The sequence below is a fragment of the Ursus americanus genome, chromosome 14 (genome assembly GCF_024610735.1).
Source record: "Ursus americanus isolate L20-20 chromosome 14, mUrsAme1.1.p, whole genome shotgun sequence".
Classification (NCBI taxonomy): domain Eukaryota; kingdom Metazoa; phylum Chordata; class Mammalia; order Carnivora; family Ursidae; genus Ursus; species Ursus americanus.
In genome coordinates, this window is record NC_142140.1 from 44820155 (window position 1) to 44843642 (window position 23488).

Sequence of the window (23488 nt, forward strand, 5' to 3'; positions counted from 1 at the left end):
CAGTAGATGAGAATCAGAGCTAGCTAGCTAACTAGATGCATAGAGAGACTGGAAGACAGGGTCCCTCTCATGGGAAGGCAGTTTCCCACCCCGAGTGCTACTAATGTTCGGGCTGGATCATTCTCCCTGTGCTCTGTAGGGGGAGGCTGGGGATGACGCACAGCCGGGGATGCGCCCTAGATGCACTCCCAAGTCGTGACAGCCAAAAATGTCCCCTGGGGGGCAGCATTGTCCTGGCTGAGAACTGCTGGCCGGGCATGGTGCTTTGGGAATCATATCCCCGCATCCTTTTGGGCTTCCCTTCCCTTCTAGGTGAAGTAACAGGGGATGTGAGTATCCGTGGAGCACTCACCCAGGGCCAGCCCTTCCCCCTGAGGTGCCCCATGTCACCCCCAGGGCAGCCTGGGGCAGTGGTGGTCCCATTGTGGGCTGCTGGGTTCTCATGCCTTGCGCCACCTCTGACTTGTCCTAGAGCCCCCTCCTGCCCCAGCAGCCGAGGTCAACGTGTGTGTGACCTCCCTTCAGCTGGCCGTGAGCCCCAGCATGGTCCCCTTGGGCCGCCTGCTCGTCTTCTATGTCAGGGAGAATGGAGAAGGGGTTGCCGACAGCCTCCAGTTTGCCGTTGAGACCTTCTTTGAAAACCAGGTAGGACGTGGGGAACCAGCCAGTGGAGCCGGGGGACAGGCAAGCACTGTCCAGGGTGTCTGTCCCTGGGTGGGCTGCTCACAGCTGTCATTGGACCCCCAGAGGGTGACTGCAAGGGCCACACTGCCTTCAGGAATAATTGCAACACAAGTTGCATTTTTACTGGAGTTCCTCCAAAAGTCCCCCAGAGGGGGATTGCATTAATCCCACCCAGGGAAAGCAGTCTGCTGTTCTGTGTCCCCACTGGGTTCCAGACCTAGGGGACACCCCTCCTGTCCCCAGCAGTGGGCTCAGCCTTCTGCCCCCTCTCCCTGCATCCTTTGACTGCCACATGCCCTCAGCTGGTGCCTGTCTCCCCACCCCTCCCCTCATCTCCCGTCCTCCGCACAGAATGTTCCAGTTGCACCAGCCTTGTTCCTGTCACTCTGCCTCCCGCCCTTGTCCTTGCCTGGGCAGCAAGGCCAGGGTCCCCACTGAGCTGGCGAGGGTCAACTCTTGTTGGCAGGTGGAGAGGGTGGGTGGGTCAGTCAGGAGAAGTGGCCAAGCTCCCGATTTCTTTGCTGTATTTGGGTCCAGGTTTCGCTGACCTATTCGGCAAACGAGACCCAGCCCGGGGAGGTGGTTGACCTGCGGGTCAGGGCTGCGAGGGGCAGCTGTGTGTGTGTCACTGCCGTGGATAAGAGCATCTACCTGCTTAGGTCTGGGTTCCAGCTGACTCCGGCCCAGGTACGTGGGGGCCCTCGGGCACCAGGGTCCAGCACCTCCACGGGGGGCTCTCCCTTTCCAGTAAGTGAAGGGCCCCCTGTGAGTCTAGATTCTGTCTCTTACTGGTGAACCCAGTCCTGATGGCTGCTTTGGTGAGCTGAAAGATCCTGGGGTCAGATTCATCAGACTCTTGCAATATAACATTGTCCGGGTCCTACCTCTGCAACCCCTCTGCCCATCTTTAGAAGGGGCTGATGACACTGAGGCCCATCCCCTAAGATGGTCTCCAAGTGTTTTCGTGAAAGGAGGTTGAGATAGGAGCATGCCAGACCCCCGAGAGCTGGTTTGGGTTGACAAGAAACCTCCAGTCGACCGGTCCCTGTTCCCCTTTGCCTGTAGGTTTTCCAGGAATTGGAAGATTATGATGTTTCTGATGCCTTCGGGGCGTCCCGGGAGGATGGGTCCTTCTGGTGGGCCGGACTGGCGGCCCGAAGACGCCGGCGCTCCTCCGTCTTCCCGTGGCCCTGGGGCATCACCAAGGACTCCGGGTCTGCCTTCGCTGTAAGGACAGATGGTCTTAGACCCACTGCCCCCTTCCTAGCGCCTCTCACTTTGAAACAGACGATCTGGGGGATACAGAGACGGTCGGGGGGGGGGAGTTTCCAAACTTTGGTTGGGGGAGAACTAATTTTTGATTCTCCCCAATGAGAGCTCGTAAGCAGACCCCCCCAATATGCAAGGCAGACAAGGTGCAGCACGTTATGAGTGTCGACTGATAACTTGAACTTGGAACGGAGCAAAGACGTCAAGGGTGCTTTGCAGGAAGGAAAATTTCACCCTGGGAAGGCAGCCACCCACCCTGACATTTGTAGCTCACATCCGTCCTCCTCCTTCCTGGCTACGGGGGCCAGGGGTCCCAGGGTGCAGTAGGCGCAAGCATCCTTCTAGATCATGCCGGGAGCCCACATGAGCACGCTGGTGGTCCCCACTTGACTGCACGGCCCATCTGTGAGTGCTATTCATCCCACTGTGAGAATCATTTAAAACACATCTTTTTTCTCCTGTTTTTATTATGGAAGATTTTCAGACTTATAGAAAAGTTGAACAGATTAGCAAACATGTATATACCCACCACCTCGATCCCACAATTAACATTTTGCTGCAGTAGCTAGAAAACACATCACACATCTATGTCTGTCTATGTGTATTGATACGTGTATCTTTTTCTGCATTGGAACAGATGACGTTTCAGTTACACATTTGTTGACCGGGCAGCTTGAACTCCCGGGCCCTGGCAGCTTTTGGAATTAAGAGGCGATGCCTCTGACTTTACATTCCTTGTTCCAGAAGCAGAGCTGGCCTGTCTAGGGTGGGGCTTCTCCGCAGTCAAGTTGCTCCCAGTATTTTTTTTTTAAAGATTTCATTTGTTAATTTGAGAGAGAGATAAAGAGAGAGAGAGAGCACAAGTGGAGGGCGTGGCAAAGGGAGAAGCAGGCTCCCCGCCGAGCAGGGAGCCCGGTGTGATGCAGGGCTGGATCCCAGGACCCTGAGATCATGACCTGAGCTGAGGGCAGAGGCTCAACGACTGAGCCCCAGGCGCCCCATCCCATAATTTAGCACAGTGAGGAAGGTTATTAACAGTCACAATGGCAGTTGTCTGTCTCTGGGCTAGATCAGACAGGGTACCAACTGACTTTTTTTTTAATTGTGGAATTCACAATTAGCAGAATTAACAGAAAAATGAACCATTTTTTAAATTTATTTATTTGACAGAGAGCACAAGCAGGGGGAGCAGGAGAGGGAGAAGCAGGCTCCCTGCTGAGCAGGGAGCCTGATGTGGGGCTCGATCCCAGAACCCTGGGATTATGACCTGAGCTGAAGGCAGACGCTTACCCACCTGAGCCACCCAGGTACCCCAAAATGAACCTTTTTAAAGGGGACACTTCGGTGGCATTTAGGACACTCAAGATGTTGTACAACCAGCACCTCTAATTCCAGAACATTTTCATCACCTCAAAAGGAAATTCTGTCCCCATGAGCAGTCACTCCTGCCCCCCCCCCCCCGCAGCCGCCAGCAACCATGAATCTGCTTTCTGTGTCTATGGATTGACCTGTTCTGGACATTTCACATAAACAGAGTCATACACATGGCTCTTTGTGCCTGGGCTGCAGATGCGCTGGCCTCCCCGCTGCTCTGCCCTGCGTGCTTACTGGGTCCCACCATCCCCTCAGCCCGTGTCACCAAGCCCAGAGCAGAGCACTGACTCCCCCCAGAGCCATGATGCAGCAGTGATGTTGGGCTGGTAGCCCCAAAGTGATGGAACTGTTCAGGCCATCACATCCGCTTCCCCACCGGGGTTCTGGGCATTGTCTGTTGCTTAGGAAACGGGCCTGGTGGTGATGACCAACCTGGTGAGCCTCAACCACAGACAGGATGGCGGCCTGTACACCGATGAGGCTGTCCCTGCCTTCCAGCCCCACACGGGAAGCCTGGTGGCAGCGGGGTCCTCCAGACACCCCCCCAGGTAATTGCTGCCTCACGCAGCGCTGTCTGACCTCATCCCGTGGACATTAGGGGCTGGATCGTTCTCCGTGGCGGGGCTGTCCATGCACAGTGGGTGCCGAACACCGTCGCTGGTGCCCACCTAGCGGATGCCAATAGCACCCCTTTCCCCTGGTTATTGCAAACGAAAATGTCTTCAGATATCGTGAAGTCACTACTGACCTAGTGGGCTGGGGAACCAAGCACTTCAGTCCCCCTCCTCACCTCCCTGCAGCAGGGGTGGGGGGTGGGGTTGCAGAGGGAGCAAGGTGCATCAGGAGCAGAGCTCCCTGGGACAGAGGGTTTGGGGTGGGGAGGGAAGCTGGGCTTTGACCCTCCCTCTCCCAGGGACTGTGCTTAGAACATTCTTTTGATTACCTCTATCCTCCACCTGTTCCCTCCTCCTCCTTCTCCTCTTCTCTCTTCCCTTTTCTCCTTCAATTCTCTGCATTTTTGAGTTGGACACCAAGTAATGCTTTTCAGTCTCTTATTTTAACTCTACACATTTAAGCCTTTGGAGCTTATGAATTTTCCTCAGAGTGCTGCTCTGGCAGCACCCGAGTTGTGCTGTGAAGTGTTTCCATTATTGCTTGTTCAAAATAGGTGCTAACTTTTTGAGCTGTGACTTCTCCAGGAGTGGACATGTTTTAAATTTTTAAAGTGATATTTTAAATTAATATTTTTAATATGTTTTATAAATTTGTATCAAACATGCATTATGGTCAGGGAACGTGGTCTGCACGTTATCAATTGTCTGGTTCTTACTTTGGAGGCTTTTTGTGTGGCCAGTTTTCATAAAGGCTCATGTCTTCTTGAAAAGAAGACCCAGCCCCCATCAATTCTCTACAAGGCTCACTATGCATACTTTAGGTCAAGCCTATCGATGGGGATGCCCAAATCCTCCATATTCTTGCTCACTTCTTGTTTGTCTGTTTGCTAATTCATCGATGACTGAGAGAGAGGGGTTCACATCTCCCCCTTAGATTTGTGACTTTGTCCCTGGAGTCCTGGAAAGTTTGTTTCGCAGGAGGTGGTGTTTTTTTCCTCTCTCCTGTCTCATCCTTTCTCCCCTCCCTTCTCTCCCACCCCCTTCTTCTGCTGCCTCTCTTACTCCCTTCTCAAGCCCAGCTCTCAGCCCGCTAGCTGGGGAAGGGGGAGTGTTCCGAAGACCTTGGCTCCCCACTCTGTCTGGATTTAGGGGCTGGCATGGAGGAGGCAGGCCTTGGCTTTACTCCCTCCTGCCCACTCCTCCAAGAGGGACACAGAACCAAGGGGCTGGGGCTGGCGTCTGTGTGGTCAGTAATGCCTCAGGATCTGGTCTCTCTGAAGACCTTGAGGGTGGGCCCCACACTCCTCAGCCCTTGTTCTGAGCCAGAAGTGGACCAGAGGACCTCTTGCCCTGGTAGGCCTATCCACAAAAGCCCTCTCCATCTTTCATACCCTCTCTATCTAGATTGAGATGCTGGATACTTTGTTCTCCTGGGTTCTTCCTGCCTGGGCTCCACACTTAGCAAGAGCGTGGCAGACCCACAAGGGTCCCAGTTTCTAAACTCCAAATCATGGAATGGGCAGACCAAGCTCCCCATTGGGTACTTTGGATGCATATGGAGGCATTTCTAGCACGTGGTTGGGTGAGGGCCTCCCACCACTAGAAACCGCCTTGGGGGTCTTGACCCTCTCATGGGGGCCAGGACCCCCAAGAGCTTGACCTAGAGTGGGTATGAAAGTAATTTTCTGAAACCCTAAACCACAAAGGCAATCGTAAATCCCAGTGCAGAAACGCATAAGCCATGCCTTTAAAAGGAAGTGTCCATGCCTTTTTGTAACTGGATCACACATCCATACATCCATGTTCTGAGGACAAGATACTTTCCTTTACCACATGCAGCAGTTAAAATTTTTTCAAGCAGTGTGAAAGTTTATGTAATTAAATGTAAGTCTCTCTCCTGCCTCTAGACCTTCCATTCCCTTGTTTAGAGGCAACTGTGGTCAGTATTTTTTTAGATATCCTTCTAGAAATTTTCTGTGCATATACAAGGATTTTTTGTTAAGATTTATATATTTATTTTAGAGGGGGGAGAGAGCACGAGCAGGAGGGACAGAGGGAGAGGGAGAGAGAATCCCAAGCAGACCCAGTGCTCAGCACGGAGCCTGGCTCAGGGCTTGATCTCAGGACCCTGAGATCATGACCTGAGCTGAAACCAAGAGTCAGACGCTTCACCAACTGTGCCAACCAGGTGCCCCTATCTGAGAATTAAAAAAAAAAAAAGCAATTAGAAAACACTATATGGGCTTTCCTTTTTAAAGCCAACAGTAAGTCTTGGAGACCAATCCATCTGAGTATGTCTGCACTGAGCTCACTTGGTTAGACTGACAGGTAGCATCCCATGGCATGAATGTGCTACCATCTGATTAACCCATCACCCTCTTGATGGAGATTTTTGGTTGTTTGCTGCCATGAACCAGTCCATTTGTCTGTCCTGGCACCTGTGTCCATGGGTATTTCCAGGGTGAAGGATGTGAGCATTTTTAATTTTGAGAAGTTTTGCCAAATTTCAAGTAGGGCTTGTTTTTATTATTATTTTTATTTTTTAAAGGTTTTATTTGTCTGTTTGTCAGAGAGAGCACAAGCAGGGGCAGTGGCAGGCAGAGGGAGAAGCAGGCTCCCCGCTGAGCAGGGAGCCCCATGTGGGACTTGATCTTAGGACCCTGGGATCATGACCTAAGCCAAAGGCAGACACTTAACTGACTGAACCACTCAGGCACCCCATCATTATTATTATTATTATTACTACTACTACTACTACTACTATTTTAAAGGATAAGACAGTCCCTGAGGAAGGTGGGCCGTGAGGCTTCTGAGGATGAACCTAGGATGGGAAGTGCTCTTTAGGAAACAGGGAGGGGCTGGGGGGGGTGGATAGCTCAATGTGATGATAGGGAAAAACATGGCAAACCCAGGGAGGGAAATTAGCAAAGGGGAGGACATGGGGGGGGGGTCCCTGTGACCCTTCTTACCTTCTAAACTCAGGATGTGACGTGCCACTGTTGAGTTAAGGTGATTCTGTCAAACCTTTGATGTGTCACTTCCACGAGTCCTCGTCAAGTAGGATGTTAGCCCTGCCAGGTAAAAGAACTAGCACGTTCCATCCTAATCAGGCAGAGTGTTAACTGACAGCCACGAGAACTAACCCACGACACCCTGACTGAGTCCAATGTTAGTCTTTCCAGGTAAGACTTACTCTGTTAAGTTCTACTTGGGTAGAAGTTTACCTGCCAGGTAACAGAATTAAGGTATGCCCCATGACACTTTCTCATTTCTTTTTTAAATTGTCATAGAGCAGAGAAGAGAAAAAGGACCTTCTTCCCTGAAACATGGATTTGGCGTTGTCTGAACATCAGGTACAGTGAGCTTTTTTTTTTTTTTTTTTAACAGTAAGTTGCTGTGCCTTCGCTGTGTTTGCGGGCTGACTCAAGGCACTCAGGCAAATCCAGATCGTTCCCAGTGGATTTGCTTTCAGATCTGACATCAGCATCTGAGTCAGACTTTGGGCATCCTTTTCCAACACATAAAACTCAAAACCATGAAGTCAGCCCCAAATCCCGCTGCAGCCTCGGACATCTGCTCAGGAAATACGAAATGCAGGTTCTTCGTGCCTCTTACGACTCCCACTTGGGGTAACTCTATCTGCTCTGTTTGCATAACGAGCTCATTAAAACAATTACAGTTCCCTGGAACATGAACTTGACCCCCTCCCCACCTCCCTCACTCCTCAGGGGACTCGGGCTCCTGCCCACAAAACAGGCTGCTTTTCTCAGCATATTTCCTTTCCACATTTTCCCCCCTTTCAGTTCTTTCTGAAGAAGCCCTGCTGTGCCAAATTCCTGCCAGATGCTCTTGGATTTTTTTCTTTCAATGCTTGGTGGCAGAACACCAATGGTACTAGTGGAAGGTCATGATGGCCTGCCCTGGGAAACTAGTTAGGCAGGAAAGGTCAGATGCCCCCCAGGCCATGGGTGGGCTTACTGCTGAGGTGGGCCCCCCTTCTAGACACAAGATGCCATGGCACGTGGTCATCACAGAACGGAGCTCCCAGCTGGGGGTTCCTCTGGCTGCTTTCACAAAGATGTGTGTGTCCCCTTTATGGAAAGACTTCACTCCTGGTCAGAACAGATCCAGATGACTGCGTTTCGTTCTAGGGGTCTAAATCTAAGATGGGCTGTCTGTCTGCTATCATTCAAATGTATCTATTTTTTCTGGGGCCAGATGTTTTTGGTGCTGGATAGTGTTTTTGGTACCAGGGTTGGCACCTTGAACAAGGTGAACTCTCAGGTTGCTCCCACCTTTTGGCTATGACAAATAATCCTGCTGTGATCACAGGTGTGCAAGTATCTCTTTGAGACCCCACTTGCAGTTCTTTGGGGTATATACCCAGAAGTGGAATTGTTGGCTCATATGGTAATTCTATGTTTAATTATTTGAGGAACTGCCATACTGTTTTCCACAGTGGCTGCACCATTTTACACTCCCCCTAACAGTGCACAAGGTTCTTCTTTGAATATTTGATAGAATTTGGGGCACCTGGGTGGCACAGTTGGTTAAGCCTCCGACTCTTGGTTTCAGCTCAGGTCATGATCTCAGTGTTGTGAGATCGAGACCAGCATCAGGCTCCACACTTGGCTCAGAGTCTGCTTGGAACTCTCTCTTCCTCTCCTTCTTCCCTTCCCTCTCCCCTTCTAAAGCAAATAAATAAATCTTTAAAAATAAAAAAAAAAATGTTTGGTAGAATTCACCAGTAAAGCCATCAGGTCCAGGGCTTTTCTTTGTAAAGAGATTTTTGGTTATTGATTCAATCTTCTTGCAGGTCTCTTCAGCTCTAGGTCTATTCAGATTTTGGTCTCCTTTGTAATTTAGTCTTGGTTGGTTTTGCATTTCTAGGAATTTGTCCATTTCATTTAGATTACCCAAGTTCTTGGCATACAATTGTTCATGTACTTTTCTTTAATCTTTTTATTTCTGAGAATGGATAGTAATGTCCCTACTTTCATTTCATATTTTAGTAATTTGAGTCTTCTCTCTTTTTATCCTTAGTCTGTCTAGTTAAAAGTTGGTCAGTTTCACTGGTCTTTTCAAAGAACCAACTTTTGGTTTTGCTGTTACTCTTTTCTGTTCCCTAATTCATTTATCTCTGCTCTAATCTTTATTATTTCCTTCTGTTAGCTTTGGGTTTAGTTTGTTTTTCTTTTTAGTTCTCTAAATTGTGAAATTAGGTTGTTTATTTGAGATCTTTCTTCTTTTTTAGTGGATATGTAGCTATAAATTTCCCCCTCAGCACTGCTTTTACTGCATCCCATAAGTTTTGATAGGTTATGTTTTGTTTTCATTCATCTCTGGGTATTTTTAAATTTCCTTTGTGATCTCTTCTTGGATCCATTGATTAATGAAGATTATGTTTAGTTTCCACAAATTTGTAAATTTTTCAGTTTTCCTTTTCCTACTGATTTCTAACTTTGTCCCATCATAGTCAGAGATGATACTTCGTATGATATCTACCTTTTAAAATCTACTGAGACTTCATTTATGGCCTCATACATGATCTGTCTTGAAGACTGTCCTGTGTGCACTTGAGAAGAATGTGTGTGCTGTTGCCGGGTAGAGTGTTCTGTGAATGTCTGCTGGATCTAGTTGCTTTATTGTGTTAAGTCTTCTACTTGCTTACTTATCTTCTGTCTGGTTATTCTGTCTGTTATTCAGAACGGGATATTGAAGTCTCCCAACTATTACTGTAGAACTATTTATTTCTTGCTTGAATTCTGTCCATTTATGTATGCTTCCTATATCTCAGTGGTCTCTTATTAGGTGCATACATGTTCGTAATTTTTATATCTTTTTGCTCTACTGAATCTTTTATTAATATATAATGTTCTTCTTGGTCTCTTGTAGCCTTTTTTGACTTAATGTCCATTTTGTCTGATATCAGGATAGCTGTACCTGCTCACTCTTGGTTACTATTGACCTGACATATCTTTCCATCCTTTCACTTTCAACCAATTTTTTGTCTTGAGATAAAGTGAGTCTCTGGTAGACAGCAGATAGTCAGGTCATGTTTTTTAATGCACTCCGTTGATCTCTGCTTTTTAATTGGAAAGTTTAATCCATTTACATTTAATGTAATTACTCATAAGGAGGGCCTCACGTCTGTCATTGTGCTCTTTGTTTTCTATGTGCCTTAGAGCAGTTTTGAGATGCCAGCACAGGGCAGGAACCTAGCTCAGGGTACATGGCGGGGATCAGGGACAGCATCCTCATTCCAGCACCCGGGATGTTCCATCCTTGGCTATGTTACCCACTTCCCTTCTGTGAGGTCTTGGGGATAGTGGCAGTACACTGTGCAGCTCCCGGTTCATAGCAAGAGCCCAGCCAGGCTGGCAGGCAGCTCCCATTCTTGTGGTTGTTTCATGGTTATTTCAGGCAGAGGGAACAGTCTGATCTTGGTGGGCAGAGCCAGGTGTGGTGCAGGCGTGAAAGCAACAGGTAACCCTGAGCAGTTGGGCAAGGCTCAAGGGTCAAGATGCAACAAAGGTGGGATAGGTTGGAGCTTTCAAGAGTTCAGCTGAGCTGGAGAGAGGGAAAGCTGAGCTGTCAGGTGTTGGAGTGGCTAATTCAAGCAACCACAAGGAGCCATGGTGAAGCCTTTCATCATTACCTTGACAGTATAGCCTGACTCCTCCTGTTCTGTTTTTCCCACAGAATGTCACACCTTGCAAGTAGATCAGACATGGAGTTGTCTCATTGTGGAGGGAGCCCTGGGCAAAAGACTCTGACAGTTTTACGGACCCTGGTGTTGGAGGAATGGAGGAAGGAGGGCTCAGAGTGGGAAAGTACTGGGTGCTGAGCCAAAGCGGGGAGAAATGCCTCTGAGATTTCCTCCCACTGATAAGGAGACCTTGGCAATGGTCTTCAGACACCTAAAGCCCTTGGGGCCCAGGCAGGTCCTTAGTGACACACAGACCTAGGAACGGAGGCAGTGGGGCTGGGAAGGCAAAGTGTGGCTGGCAATTCCCCTCAGAGGCCACAGTATGCTGGCTGTGCCTCGAACCTGCTATGGGGAAGGCAGCGTCCCCTGACGGCAGCCAGGGAGAGCCTTTGTAATGACCTGTAGTCAGGACTAGAAAGAATCACACAAAGGATTATTAACTGGGAGTCGGGCTCCACAGGAGTCTCTTGGGACAAGGATACCAGGCCAGGAAGAGTAGATGTACCCTAGTTGGGGGGGCAGGCTGGTGGCACCCAGGGTCCACAGAAAAGTTGGCTGTGACCATATGAAGTGGACAAATGTCCTGCCAACTGGGAAGAGGCCACATGAGTTGTAATGGGGTGACAGCATGTGATCCTCATAGAGGGGAGAATAGAGGCCGCAGGTCCTGTGGGGTTGCTGTGAGCCATAGGCTGGGGTGTCCGGCCGCCCAATGAGGGCCTCCAGGGTCAGGCTCCTGGGAAGCGGACAGAGTCCAGGCAGGTGAGTAAGGAACAGCCTGGCCTCCTGCCAGGCCGGGAGCTGTCTGGGCTTCACTTCCTGGGCTTCTCCCCAGGTCATGGGTTTTCTCCTCCGAGGACTCTTACACCAAATTAAGATAAATCTCAAAAGGACATCCTGGAAATGCAAAGGAGACCACAGCGTTTGTCCTCGCAAGCTGTCCTAGAGTGATCAGGGGTGCCACTGGCCGGAGGCAGGGGGAGCCTTGAGCAGCGGGTGCCATCTGAGAGAAATTGCGCCTAAGCCACGTGCGTCATTCCCGATTTCCTAGTGCCACGTGACAACGGGCAAAGAGAAACAAGTGGAGTTCATTTGAATCATATATTTTATTTAACCCAATAGATATCCCCAAATATTATTGTTTCCACAGACAATCTAAAAATTCTCGGTGGTACGTTTTACGTTTGTTTGTTTTGTACTGCGTGAGTTTCCTACAGTTGCTGTCACAAAGTGCCCCAGACTGGGTGACTTACGACAACGGAAATTTATTCTGTCATAGTTCTGGAGGCTAGACGTCCGAGATCCAGGTGCGGGCAGGGCTGCACTCCCTCTGAAAGCTGCAGGGGAGAAGCCTTCCGGGCCTCTTCCAGCTTCTGGGGGCTCTGGCGTCCGTAGCTTGTAGCTGCATCCCTCCCATCTCTGCCTCCGTCTCCTCTGTTGTGTCTGAATTTCCTTCTTAGAAGGACGCCCAGCATTAGATTGGGGCCCGCCTTACTCCAGCCTGACCTCATCTTAACTAATTTCACCTGCAAAGACCCTGTTTCCAGATAAGGTCACGTCCGCAGGCACTGGGCGTGAGGGCTCGGATGTACCTTTCTGGGAGACACAAGCATGCCCCCAATGACTGGTCCCCTCAATTCAATGTCTTTCTCCCCTGCAGAGGGCGGGGCGTGCCCTACCAGAGTCGGCACGGCTGAACCCACGTGGCGGGTGACCCTGTGTCCACAGCTGTCCTGAGAGCCATTCGTGTTTCTGATTATATGAGTTCAGGCCGAGGGGCGGCTCTCTCCTGTCGCGCGCCGTGTGGTGCCTAAATGCTTATTTCCTGGCTGCGGGGACGCCTACCTGGGCCCCCCCCCCCCGCCCGGCCTTGCTGCAGTCCCCCCTTCCCCATCCGGCCGCCTTGGCCTGACCCTGGAGAAGGGCCTATGATTGTCCATCCTTCCGCAGTGACCCATCCGGTGAGGAGACGCTCAGCGTGCAGGTCCCGGACTCCATCACCAGCTGGGTGGGTGACGCCGTGGGTCTGTCCGAGGCTTGGGGCCTGGGTGTCGCCGCGCCTGCCCTGCTGAAGACCTTCAAGCCCTTCTTTGTCGACTTTACACTGCCCCCCAACGTGGTCCGTGGGGAGCAGGCCAAGATCCCACTCAGTGTCTACAACTACGTGGGCACCTGTGCCGAGGTACTAAACCCGCCCCCTCCCCCAGCCTTCCCTGTGCCCAGGGGTGGGGGTGGGGCACCTGGATGTCAGGAGTCAGGGATGGGGGGGTCAGCCTGAGCGGCTTGGAAGGGGACAGAGCATCTTTGTAAATGGGGAGGGGGACCTGGGAGCAGCGGCAGCTGTGTTACCGGGGAGACGGGCAGGAAATCCTGCAAAGCAGGTGCTCGCCATCCCCGTTTACACTTGCACACTCGCCGACGTGGCCACGCTGTTCCACTGGTTGGTGTTTCGGTTTCCACAAACGTCAGGGACAGAGGAGTCGCCCGCGGTTACGGGTTGCATGGGTCAGCACGTGCTAGGAACAATGAGGACCGCAGACCTTGCTGATGCTGCGCAAACTCCAGGGGCCGGGCAGCGGGGCCCCAGGTTCCACTTCCTCGGAGGGAGGACGTGGAGGAGGTGACTCTCTCCGCTTCCTGCCGCAACAAAGTAGCACCAACTGGGAGGCTGAGGACAATAGAAATGGATTCTTTCTCAGTTGTGGAGGCCAGAGTCCAAGGTCTCGGTGTGGGCGGGGCGGGTTCCTCCCGGAGGCTCTCAGGGAGCCCCCCTCTCACGCCTCCTGCCGCCTGGCTCCAGTCTGTCTGCACGTGGCCGTCCCTCCCAGTCTTCCCCACCATGAACGTCTCTGGGTCTGTGGGTCCTCTTCTAAAGATCCCAGTCCTATTGGCGTAGGGTGGGCCCTCACCTCGCTGTAACGTAGTGACTTCTGCAGAGACCCTGTTTCCAAATAAGATCCCATTGACAGGTGCCAGGAGTGTAGGACTTCAAAATATCTTTCCCGGAGCCACGAATGAACCCGTAACAGCTACCCCGAGGGGGTGGGCTTAGGACTGACCTTGGAGGCTGGGGGGAATTTCAGAATCTGGTGATGAGGCAGGACGGCAGGCGAGGGGGCCTGTGAGACCAGGTGGGTGCATGATAGGGAAGGGGGCTTCAGGGGACCGGGGTCTGAGTATCAGGGCAACTTGGGGAGGCAAGGACCACTCACCCTCCCCCACCTTTGTGATCCTTGAGGCTGGCTAGACCTGGACGTCAGCTGGTGGGAGGGAGGAAGGGAGATGGAGGGCTCTCCACGGTTAGGAGGGGTGAGTGAGGGGCAGGATCAGGGGTCCAGCTGGAAGCAGGCCTGCTCTCTGCAGGTCTCAGCTTCACCCCGACAAGCCACGTGCTGGGGACATGGCTGACTTCCTCCTGGCCCTGGCCAAGTGTGTGGGGACCCCCAGGGCTGCTGGCTCATTCCACATCGAGGGCAGAAGATGTGAGCTGCAGCCTCAGCCAGACACTGTGGAAACTAGAGATTTCATCCCCAAACCCCAGATTTCCCTTTTTTTTTTTCCTGAAAAAATGAGGACATCTGGTTAGAGAGCAGTTTTGCTACCTGCAGGGCACCCAAGGCTGCTGGGGGTCCAGCATGTTTACACCTCTTGGTCCCCCAGAAGACTGGACTTTGGCTTGGCATTTCTATTTACGGCCTCAGTTTGCCTCAGTTTCCCTATCTGTAAACTAGACATGAGAGCTCACCTTGGCCCCGCTCACCCCCACCGCCGGCTTCTCTGGGGCAGGAGGGAAAGAGCAGGCACGAGGGCCCCTCGTGAGCCTCAACAGGGATGGCTGTGGTCTGTGATCATTTCTGAGCTTGGCCCAGAGCCAGGATAGCAAGCGTTCTGAGTCAGGCGCAGAGGGGGACCTGGAGCTTACATGCGATGCTTTACTCCTTTTTTCCCTTTGCAAATGCTATCTGTCCACCGAATGGTTACGCTGCCCAGAAGCTTGTTGCACGCGATGGTGTGTGACAGCCTCAAGGCTCGTAAGGGAGCTCTCGCCCCGGCGTCCAGCGGGCACAGTATGAGTCCGATGCTGGCGTTTACACGTGACTTTCCCTCCAGTGTCTCTTTGACTCTATAGAAGAGCCTCACGTTAATGTGCTGTCACCTAGGAGCTTCTTGTCCCTCGAGCCTTTAATTAAAGGAAAATGTCAACTGGAAAAAAGAAAAAAAAAGCAGTCAGTGCAGATTCTGAAATAGGAATGAAACACCCAGAGGCCATGGGAAATGAGCTCCTCGGTGTGAAATGCTGGTGGTTCTCATTCATCATCCCTTGGAACCAAGTGCCCAAGTCCCCAGTGTGTGCCGGGCCTTGTGCAGACATCAGAAGACCCCAGGGCCCAGGACGTGGGGTCCTCCTGCGCTCGACCTCGGAGCGCTCACACTGCTAACCTCTGAGGCCAGCGCTGGTCTCAGGATTTTGTCCGCATTGATACCAAGCACCTGCGTGGGCCGGGGAGGAAGGGCTGGGGGTGGAATCGTTCCCAGATAGGAAGCTCAGAGATGCACCGTTACATGTCCAAGGTCTCCCAGGGAGTTTGGGGCCGAGCTGTGTTAGAACTGGGTGTTTACAGGGAGCCGGGCAAGCCCCAAGAAAGAGCAGCTCCCCTGAACTCAGGAATCTTCAAGCAACGTTTGAGTCAGGCACCAGGGCCTGGAAGGACATCCCTGGAAGAGGGAACAGCATGTGCAAGCAACAGAGGCAGGAGGCAGCTTAGCCTGTCCTGGGAACTGCCCATGACATGGTCTGGCTGGGCTTTAGGGTCTGATGGGAAAAGCAGGAGAGAGGAGGTCAGAGCCTCGTGCCTTCATCTGGGTGAGAGCCACTGTGCCAGGAACCAAGGCAGTGGCTATGGTGTGGCCTGGAGGGGGCCGAGGGGGACATGAGAAATAGGCTCAGGACAGGCATACGATCCATTCTCTGTCATTCTTTTTTGGTAGCGTATAGCCAGGGGGAGTAAGACCGCAGTCTGAAAAAGCCGGTATAAGTGCAGACTGATCCCTGATCTAGAGGGCGGTCCCCCAAGGGAGGGTCCTCACCGAGTTGGCAGACAGGACCCTCAGGTGCCCCTTTTAGCTCCAAGCCCACACTGGCGGCTGCTTTGTTACACGTCCCCAAGGCACCAGGGAACCAGACCCATTTACCCCCCCAACATGGACAGCTGGTCGTTCCACCCAGGACCTGGAAAATACAGCTCACTGACGCTTGGCTCTTAAGTCTCTTCCCTCCTTGGAAGAGCGCTGACTCAGAGGGACGTGGGGGCTCCTGACACACGCTGCAGCAGCTCCTCGCACTCGGGTCCAGCTGGGCTTGTCCCGAGGCAGGAGTCAGACGCTCTGTCACACTTGCCACTAGATTTTTCTCCTCTCCTTCCCTCCCCATCACACGTGTCTCATGTGTGACTTAGGCGTGTTCATCCTCTGAGGCCCAGGGATCACTCGTGTCCTCTTCGGCTTCATTACTTAAGCACCTAGGAGGGCGCCTGTACCCACTAGGTGCTTCATATGTGCTGATCGGACAAATGGATGTGCACCAAAGAGCCTGCAATAGATTGGGAGGGGTAACCACACATGCGCGTAGACACACTCGCGTGTGTGCGCGCTCGGGCACTGTGCATGTGTATATGCGTGCACGTGTGTGTGCGTATGCCACACTTACACACACGCACGTAGGTATGCACACAGATGCGTGCATGCACGGCACACGTGTGCACACACAGAACTCTTACTATGACACCACGGACCTCAGAGGTGGGACAGAGGGCCAGAAGAAGTGCTTTGTGGGGCAGCAAGTCCCTCCCCTCTGGTGCCCTGGGTGGACGCGGGAGAAGATGCCCTTGAATCCACCTTGGTCCTGAAGGGAAGCTGCCCCCGTGGGGTGTTGGGGGGCTGAAGTAAAGAGAGGGCTCCGAGCAAGACAATGGTAAGTAGCTGGTTCTGATTGGAAACGGGAATGAGCCTGTCCCAGAAGAGCACGGCTCTGGGGGAGGGCTGATGCGGTGGGCAGTGGGACGTGCTGGAAGGGCACCCAGGTGCCATGAGCAGCATCCCGCCCTCTGCAGGTGCATGTGAAGATCTCAGTTCCCAAGGGCATCCGGTTTGTCGGGCATCCCGGCAAACGCCATCTGACCAAGAAGATGTGCGTGGCCTCTGGGGAGACAGAGCCCGCCTGGGTGGTTCTGTCCTTCAGTGACCTGGGACTCAGCAATGTCACAGGTGAGGCCCCGTGCTGCCTCAGGCATCCCCCCTCCGGGCCACCAAGGGGTCCGCGTGCTGAGCCCAGGCACAGGTGAGGGGTGGGCGGGGCAGTAGATGAGGTCAGGACGGCAGCTGGGGAAGCAGGCCAGAGGGACTGGGTCAGGATGGTCAGGGGTCAGGACGGAGGGGTGGGGTGGGGCGGTCCCCAGGGGTGGGACCTGAAGCTTCACCTGGAGGGAGCCGAGCTTAGGTGCCACACCGGCCTAGCATGCGCAGGCGTGCACACATTCCTGCACGTGCAAACACGTTGTCCGAGGGGGAGGGACGGTATGGCTCCCCCCCCAGGTGGAAACCTGTTCTGACAGCAAGCACTGAGCGCTCAAATCTCCGCAGCCAAAGCCCTAGCTTACGGAGAGACAGGCTGCTGCCGGGATGGGAAGTCCATCAAACACTTGGAGGAGAGCTTCGCTGACAGGCGGGTCCCCGTCGGGAGGGATCACATCAGGCGCAGCGTGATGGTTGAGGTAAGCCCGTGTCCTCACCCAGGGCCCTTGGCCAGGGCCTGATTCCATCAGCCATGGGGTGGGGGCCTGGCTGGAGTGTATGGTCCCTGCGCAGGGCCGGGGCAGCCCCCGTGGGTCCTGCTGTCGGTCTGGGGGCAGGTGAGGGGTCTCTGTGTCTCCTCCCTAGGGGACTGCAGCATCCAGCCCCCCTGCAGTAGAGTGAGATTTGGTGGAGCGGCCTGGGACTGGCAAGGGCTGCGGGGAAGTGTCCTCTGACCCCCACGTTGACCATCTTAGAGCGTGGTGTGCTTCCGTCTCCGACTTCCTATTTGTCATACCTGTCATGACCTGGTATTTGGATGGCTGTCATTGGAATACCTGTGCAGAAAGGACACAGAGCCTAGAGCAGAGGGGCCCAGAGGATGGGGTCTTATTGACAACCCCCCCCCGCCCCCCGGCTGGGAATCTAGGATCTGCCACTTAGTGTGAGCTGGGTGCCTGTCTTGATATTCCAGCGGTGCTCCCCAAGTCAGGGGTGCTCACACTCACCCCACAGTGTGGGGGGGGGGCAGAGAGAATGCACATGATCCCTCACAGGGCTGGGCATGCGGTAGCCGCGATGCCCCATCTTTTGGGGGCTGCTTGGACACATCGGAGCCCAGAGCCCTGCTGAGACTCTCACGCTACACGAAGGGTGCCCAGCAGCGCCGATGAAGCTCCTCGAAGCCTCCCAAGGGTCTGCCCCTCCCCCGTGGCCCAGCTGCAAACAGCTGTCCTCCCTCCTGCCCGTGGTCCCGGCAGTGCTGAGCACGCAGGATTTCCCTCGGCGCCTGGAGCCACACGCGCAAGGGGCAGAAGTCCTGGAGGTGGACGAGTCATTGCCACAGCGTGGCTGACAGGACAGGATGGATTCCTCGGGGACAAGCATGTCATCTGATGAGGAATGCAGTCTCCGTGAGCCAGCAGGATGGGATGGCCTCAACAGGAAGCACGGAGACCCCTGGCAGCCCTTTGCTCAGCCTGAGCTTGCTCCCTGGCCTGCAGCCCGCCCTCCTGCGGCCGTAGCAGATGGCAGGCCACCCAGACAGAGCAGCCAGGCGGACTTACAGGCCTGGAGTTCTTGTCTCCTCCATCTGCGGAAGGAATTTCTCAATGCAGAGAGGGATTCTCTGTCCCTGGGCCCCTCGTCCAGGTGCTTGGTGGTCCTCTGCGTGCAGCATCAGCTGGTACGACTTTGTGCGGGCTGTCTGAGAGCAGGAGGTGACGTTCAGGCATCAGAAGACCCGAGATGTCAATGCAAAAAAACTGAAGTGTGAACTGGAAAAATGGATTTCTGGAAACAGGAGGTGGCTGATGTGTGGCTTGATAAAGCAGCAAAACCCTTCTCCGGCTCCACCCCACGGGAGAGCTCTGGGGGCGTGGTTGGTTTGCTGGATCGGTTATTTGGTGGCCGGTCACGCGACACTGCCTGCCGTCTGCTGGGGGGGAAACTGCAGGTGACGGAAATACCTTCCCAAGAGATATAGGGTGGGGAAGACGTCTGGGAGCCATTGCGTGCGCTCTACGGGATGGAGGAGGAGGCAGGCTCCCTGGTTAGCCTGGGACACCAGGAGGACAAGGGGGGAGTGTGGCAGGCATGACCAGTCTAGGAGCAGGTGGTGAGTTGGTTTGACCAGAGCCTGGAGAAGGGAAATGAGCCTCAGTTTCCCCACCTGGGCCTGGGAAGTAGGCAGCCTGGTCCTTCTCCATGTACTTGTGACGCTGGCATCACCCTGCAGGGTCCAGACTTAGAGCTGCTGCCATGGGAAGGCGGCCGCTCCCCGGAGCCGACCACCCCTCCGCACTCAGTTCTCCCCGTCTCTCTGTTTCAGCCGGAGGGAGCCCCCCGTGCGTACACCTACAGTGCGTTCTTCTGTCCCAACGGTGAGTCCCTGCACCCGCCCTGCGGAGGACTTTGGCCCTTAGCCCCACACTGTCGCAGCTCTCCCGCTGCTAAGTGGATGCCTGCCCTTCCTGGGCTCTGAAAACACAGCAGTGGAGAACTGAGATGTCTGGGCTGCTGACAAGCATGAGCGAGAGTGAGGGTCGGGCATCTGCCATGCAGGAAGGCAGTGCCCACGAATGTAGACTGGAGGCGCCAATGAGAAGAGAGACCCCGGGCAGGAATAAGGCTGTCCGCAGGGCCCGGGGTGAGGAGCTTAGGATCCAGGGAAGGGAGGTCTTAGAGTCGGGTCAGGGGAAAGCTGTGAGAAGCAAGGCTGACCCAGAATCCTGAGCCTGTAGAGAAAATAGGAAATTAAAGTGGGTTCCAGAAGGCGTGCGATTCGGGGTCTGCCTCAGTCCCCTGAAATCGACATTATACTTGTACATGACCCATGAAAAGGAAATGGGTACAGAGTGCCCCGTGGGCGCCTCTGCCTTGGCGGGGTCAGGGAGATGCTAAGCAGAACGTGACCCGGGGCTGCTGGTGGGAGGGTCTGCCTTCTCCCTGTCCAGTCCCTCCCAGAGGAACCATTTAGCTTGGAGCCCAGGCCTGGCCGCGCACTGGGCAGTCCCCCACCAGGCTTTGGCAGGTGGTGGAGCTGAGGATCTGAGCTGGAGTCCCTGGGGGTTGCCGTTGCCAAGGCATTCAGCACCACAGGTGCCGTGACCCACATGGACCACTCTGGACACAGGCTTCCTCTTGACGTGTTTCCCCTTTTTTGTACTAAATAACAATACGGTGCATATGTGCTCAAATGATTTTTGACAGAGGTCCAAAAGCGATTCCATGAAGGAAGGAGAGCCTTTTCCACAAACGGTGCTGGAGTAATTGGACATCTATTGGCAAAAGCATGAACTTTGACCTAAAGAGCCCACTTTATACAAGAATTGACTCAAATGGATTGTGGACATACATGTCAAACTATAAAATTTTTAGGAAAAAATTCGGGAGATAATCTTTGGAATCTAGGGCTAGGTGAAGAGTTTTTAGATATGATACCAAAAAGCATGACCCATAAAAGGAAACTGAGGAATGAACCCTCATCAAAATTAAAAACTGCTTTGCAAGGAGCACCTGGGTGGCTCAGTCGGTGAAGCATCGGACTTTTGATCTCAGCTCAGGTGTTGATCTCGGGGTCATGAGTTCAAGTCTCATGTTGAGCTCCATGCTGGTTGTGGAACCTACTTCAAAGAAAAAAAAATCTGCTTTGCAAAAGATGCTGTTAAGAGGAAGAAATACAAGCTATAGACTGGGAGAAAATCTTTCCAAACCCAGATCCAACAAAAGACTAGTAGCAGAATATATAAAGAGCTCTCAAAATTCAACAATAAATAAAACAATGCAATTAGAAAGTGGGAAAAAGGAGGGGCACCTGGTTGGTTCAGTCAGTGGAGCATATGACTCTTAATCTCAGGGTTGTGAGTTTGAGCCCCATGTTGGATGTAGAGATTACTTAAAAATAAAATCTTAAAAAAAAACAAAAGTGGGAAAAAGAAAGTTCAGCAAAGAAGATACACAGGTGGCAAACAAGCACACGAAAAGACGTTCAAACCCTTAACCATTAGCGAAATGCAAAATAAAGCATCATGAGTGATCAATGCACACTTATAGAATGACTTAAAATAAAAAAAAAAAAACATTGCCACAATAAAAGGTGGCCGGGATGTGGAGAGAAGGCATCATTCATACATGGCTGGTGGGAATTGTAAACGGTATGGCCACTGCTCGTAGTTTCTTAAAAAGCTACACATGTTCCAAAGAAATTGCACTACTAGGCATTTATCCCAGAGAAATGAAGATTTCTGTTTACACAAAAACCCATACACAGACATTCCTATCAGCTTTATTTTAATAGCCCCAAACTGGAAACAGCCTAGGTGTCCTCTGGTGGATGAATGGTTATACAAAATTCTGGTACATTCATACCCTGGAGTGCTATTCACTGGTAAAAAGGAATAAACCATTGATATATGCAGCAACTTGGGTAAAGGGGATTGAGTGAAAAAGCCTCAATCCCAAAAGGTCTATAAATGATTCCATTTATGGTATTTTTGAAATGACAAAATTTTAGAAATGGAGATCATATTATAAGTCATTGCTGAGATGGGGAGGACGGGTGTGGATATGGTGATAAAGGACAGTAGGAGGGGTCCTGTACAAATAAAATTGGGCAAATCCGAATAAGATTAGTGGATTGTATCAATGTCAATATCCCAATTGTGATACTGTAGTTGAATTTTGTGAGATACCACTGGGGGATACTGGGTCAAGAGGACACAGATCTTTCCATATTATTTCTTACAGTTGTCTGTGAATCTATAATTATTTCAGTAAAATTTAAATTAAAAATATTTTTTAAAGTGATACATGTGTGGGGCGCCTGGGTGACTCAGTCCGTTAAGCATCCAACTCTTGATTTTGGCTCAGGTCATGATCTCAGGGTCATGAGATCGAGCCCCAAGTCAGGCTCCATGCTTAGCTTGGAGCCTGCTTAGGATTGTCTCTCCCCATCTGCTCCTCCCCACCTCCCCCTCTAAAAAAAAAGAAAGTGATACATGTGTACGAATACTGAATGATCCTACTCATATGAAGTACTTAGAGAAGTTGAAATCAGAGACAGAAAGAATGGTGGGAGCCGGGGGCTGTGGGGAAGGGCTGGTGACTTAGTGTTTAATGGGGACAGAGTTTCAGTTTTGCAGGATGAAAGAGTTCTGGAGGTGGACGGTGCTGGTGTTTGCACAATGTGACGGTATTTGATACCACTGTACGCTTAAAAATGTTTAAGATGGCAAACTTACATTATGTGTATTTTACCACAATAAAAAAACTGGGAAAAGAAAAAGCAATACCTATGTATTACAGGGAATTTAGAAAGCAGGAAAATTATCTCCTCTGGTTTGCATCCATAGATGACCTCTTCTGACATTTTGTTGTATTTGGTTTCATAGGATTGATTGTTGTTTGTTTTAACGTAGTTGTTATTAATGAGCCATATGAGTTTGAATTCTGCCTCGCTCATTTAACATATCCCAAGCACTTTTCCTGGTTACTGTAAAGTCTTTATACACAGCATTTCAAAACAGCTTCAGTATGTTCTATCAAATGACTGCTCCCAGGGCGCCTGGGGGGCTCAGTCAGTTAAGCATCTGCCTTCAGCTCAGGTCATGATCCCGGGGTCCTGGAATCGAGCCCTGAGTTGGGGTCCCTGCCCAGCGGGAAGCCTGTTTCTCCCTCTGCCTGCTTCTCCTTCTGCCTGTCTCTCCACTTGCTTGTGCTCACGTGTGTGCACACACTCTCTCTCACTGTCAAGTAAATAAATAAAATTCTTAAAAAAAAAAAACAAAACACCCAAAACGACTGCTCCATAATTTGACCATTATGGAATGTTTTGAAACATTGTTGGACACTTATATATTTTCTCTATTTTTTACATCATAATTTATGCTAGCCTGAATATATATTTGTATTCAAAGTAGAGTCAGTAATATTTTTAACATGTTTATGGAGGTATAATTGGCATACAATAACTCACACGTATTTTAAGTGTACAGCTTGGTAAGTGTTGGCATATGTGTACGTCCATGAAACCATCACAGCTAAGATAATGAGGGTTTCCATTAAACCCAAAAGTCATGCTCCCTTGTAACCACTCGCTCTGTCTACCCTTGTCACTAGGGAACCACTGACCTGCCTTCTGTCTCTATAAATTACTTTGCTCTTTCTAGACTTTCTTATAAATGGAATCATGTAAAATGTACTCTTCTTATCTGGTTTCTTTCACTCAGCATAGAAATTTTGAGTTGCATCCATGTTGTGTATATCAATGATTTGGTCATTTTAAGGCTGAGTGGGACTCCGTTGAATGGATGCATTGCACTTTGTTTATTCATTGACCTGTTGATGGGCATTTGAGTTATATCCAGTTTGGGGCTATTTCCAATAAAGCTGCTATGAATATTCATGAACAAGTCTTTGTATGGGTAATGTATTTTCCTTTCTCTTGAATCAGTACCTATGAGTGGAATAGCAAAATCATACAGTAGGTAGGGGTTCAACCTTTTAAGAAACGGTTGCACAGTTTTCTGAAGTGGTAGTACCATTTTGC

General features: G+C 51.5%; 1 protein-coding gene across 4 annotated transcripts in view; it reads left to right on the top strand.

The window, feature by feature from the left end:
• CPAMD8 (C3 and PZP like alpha-2-macroglobulin domain containing 8) overlaps positions 1-23488 on the top strand; it is a 74136-nt gene that overhangs the window by 26879 nt on the left and 23769 nt on the right. For all 4 annotated transcript variants that reach the window (XR_015726699.1, XM_045778708.2, XM_087867184.1 and 1 more), the window contains exons 15-23: positions 473-645; positions 1222-1371; positions 1750-1911; positions 3733-3875; positions 7232-7294; positions 12601-12832; positions 16761-16914; positions 17290-17420; positions 19271-19322. Coding sequence is in view for 3 of the 4 variants with exons in the window: in XM_045778708.2 (XP_045634664.2) it covers positions 473-645; positions 1222-1371; positions 1750-1911; positions 3733-3875; positions 7232-7294; positions 12601-12832; positions 16761-16914; positions 17290-17420; positions 19271-19322 (1260 nt within the window). In the remaining variant the exon portion in view is untranslated. The remainder of the gene's footprint in view (positions 1-472; positions 646-1221; positions 1372-1749; positions 1912-3732; positions 3876-7231; positions 7295-12600; positions 12833-16760; positions 16915-17289; positions 17421-19270; positions 19323-23488) is intronic.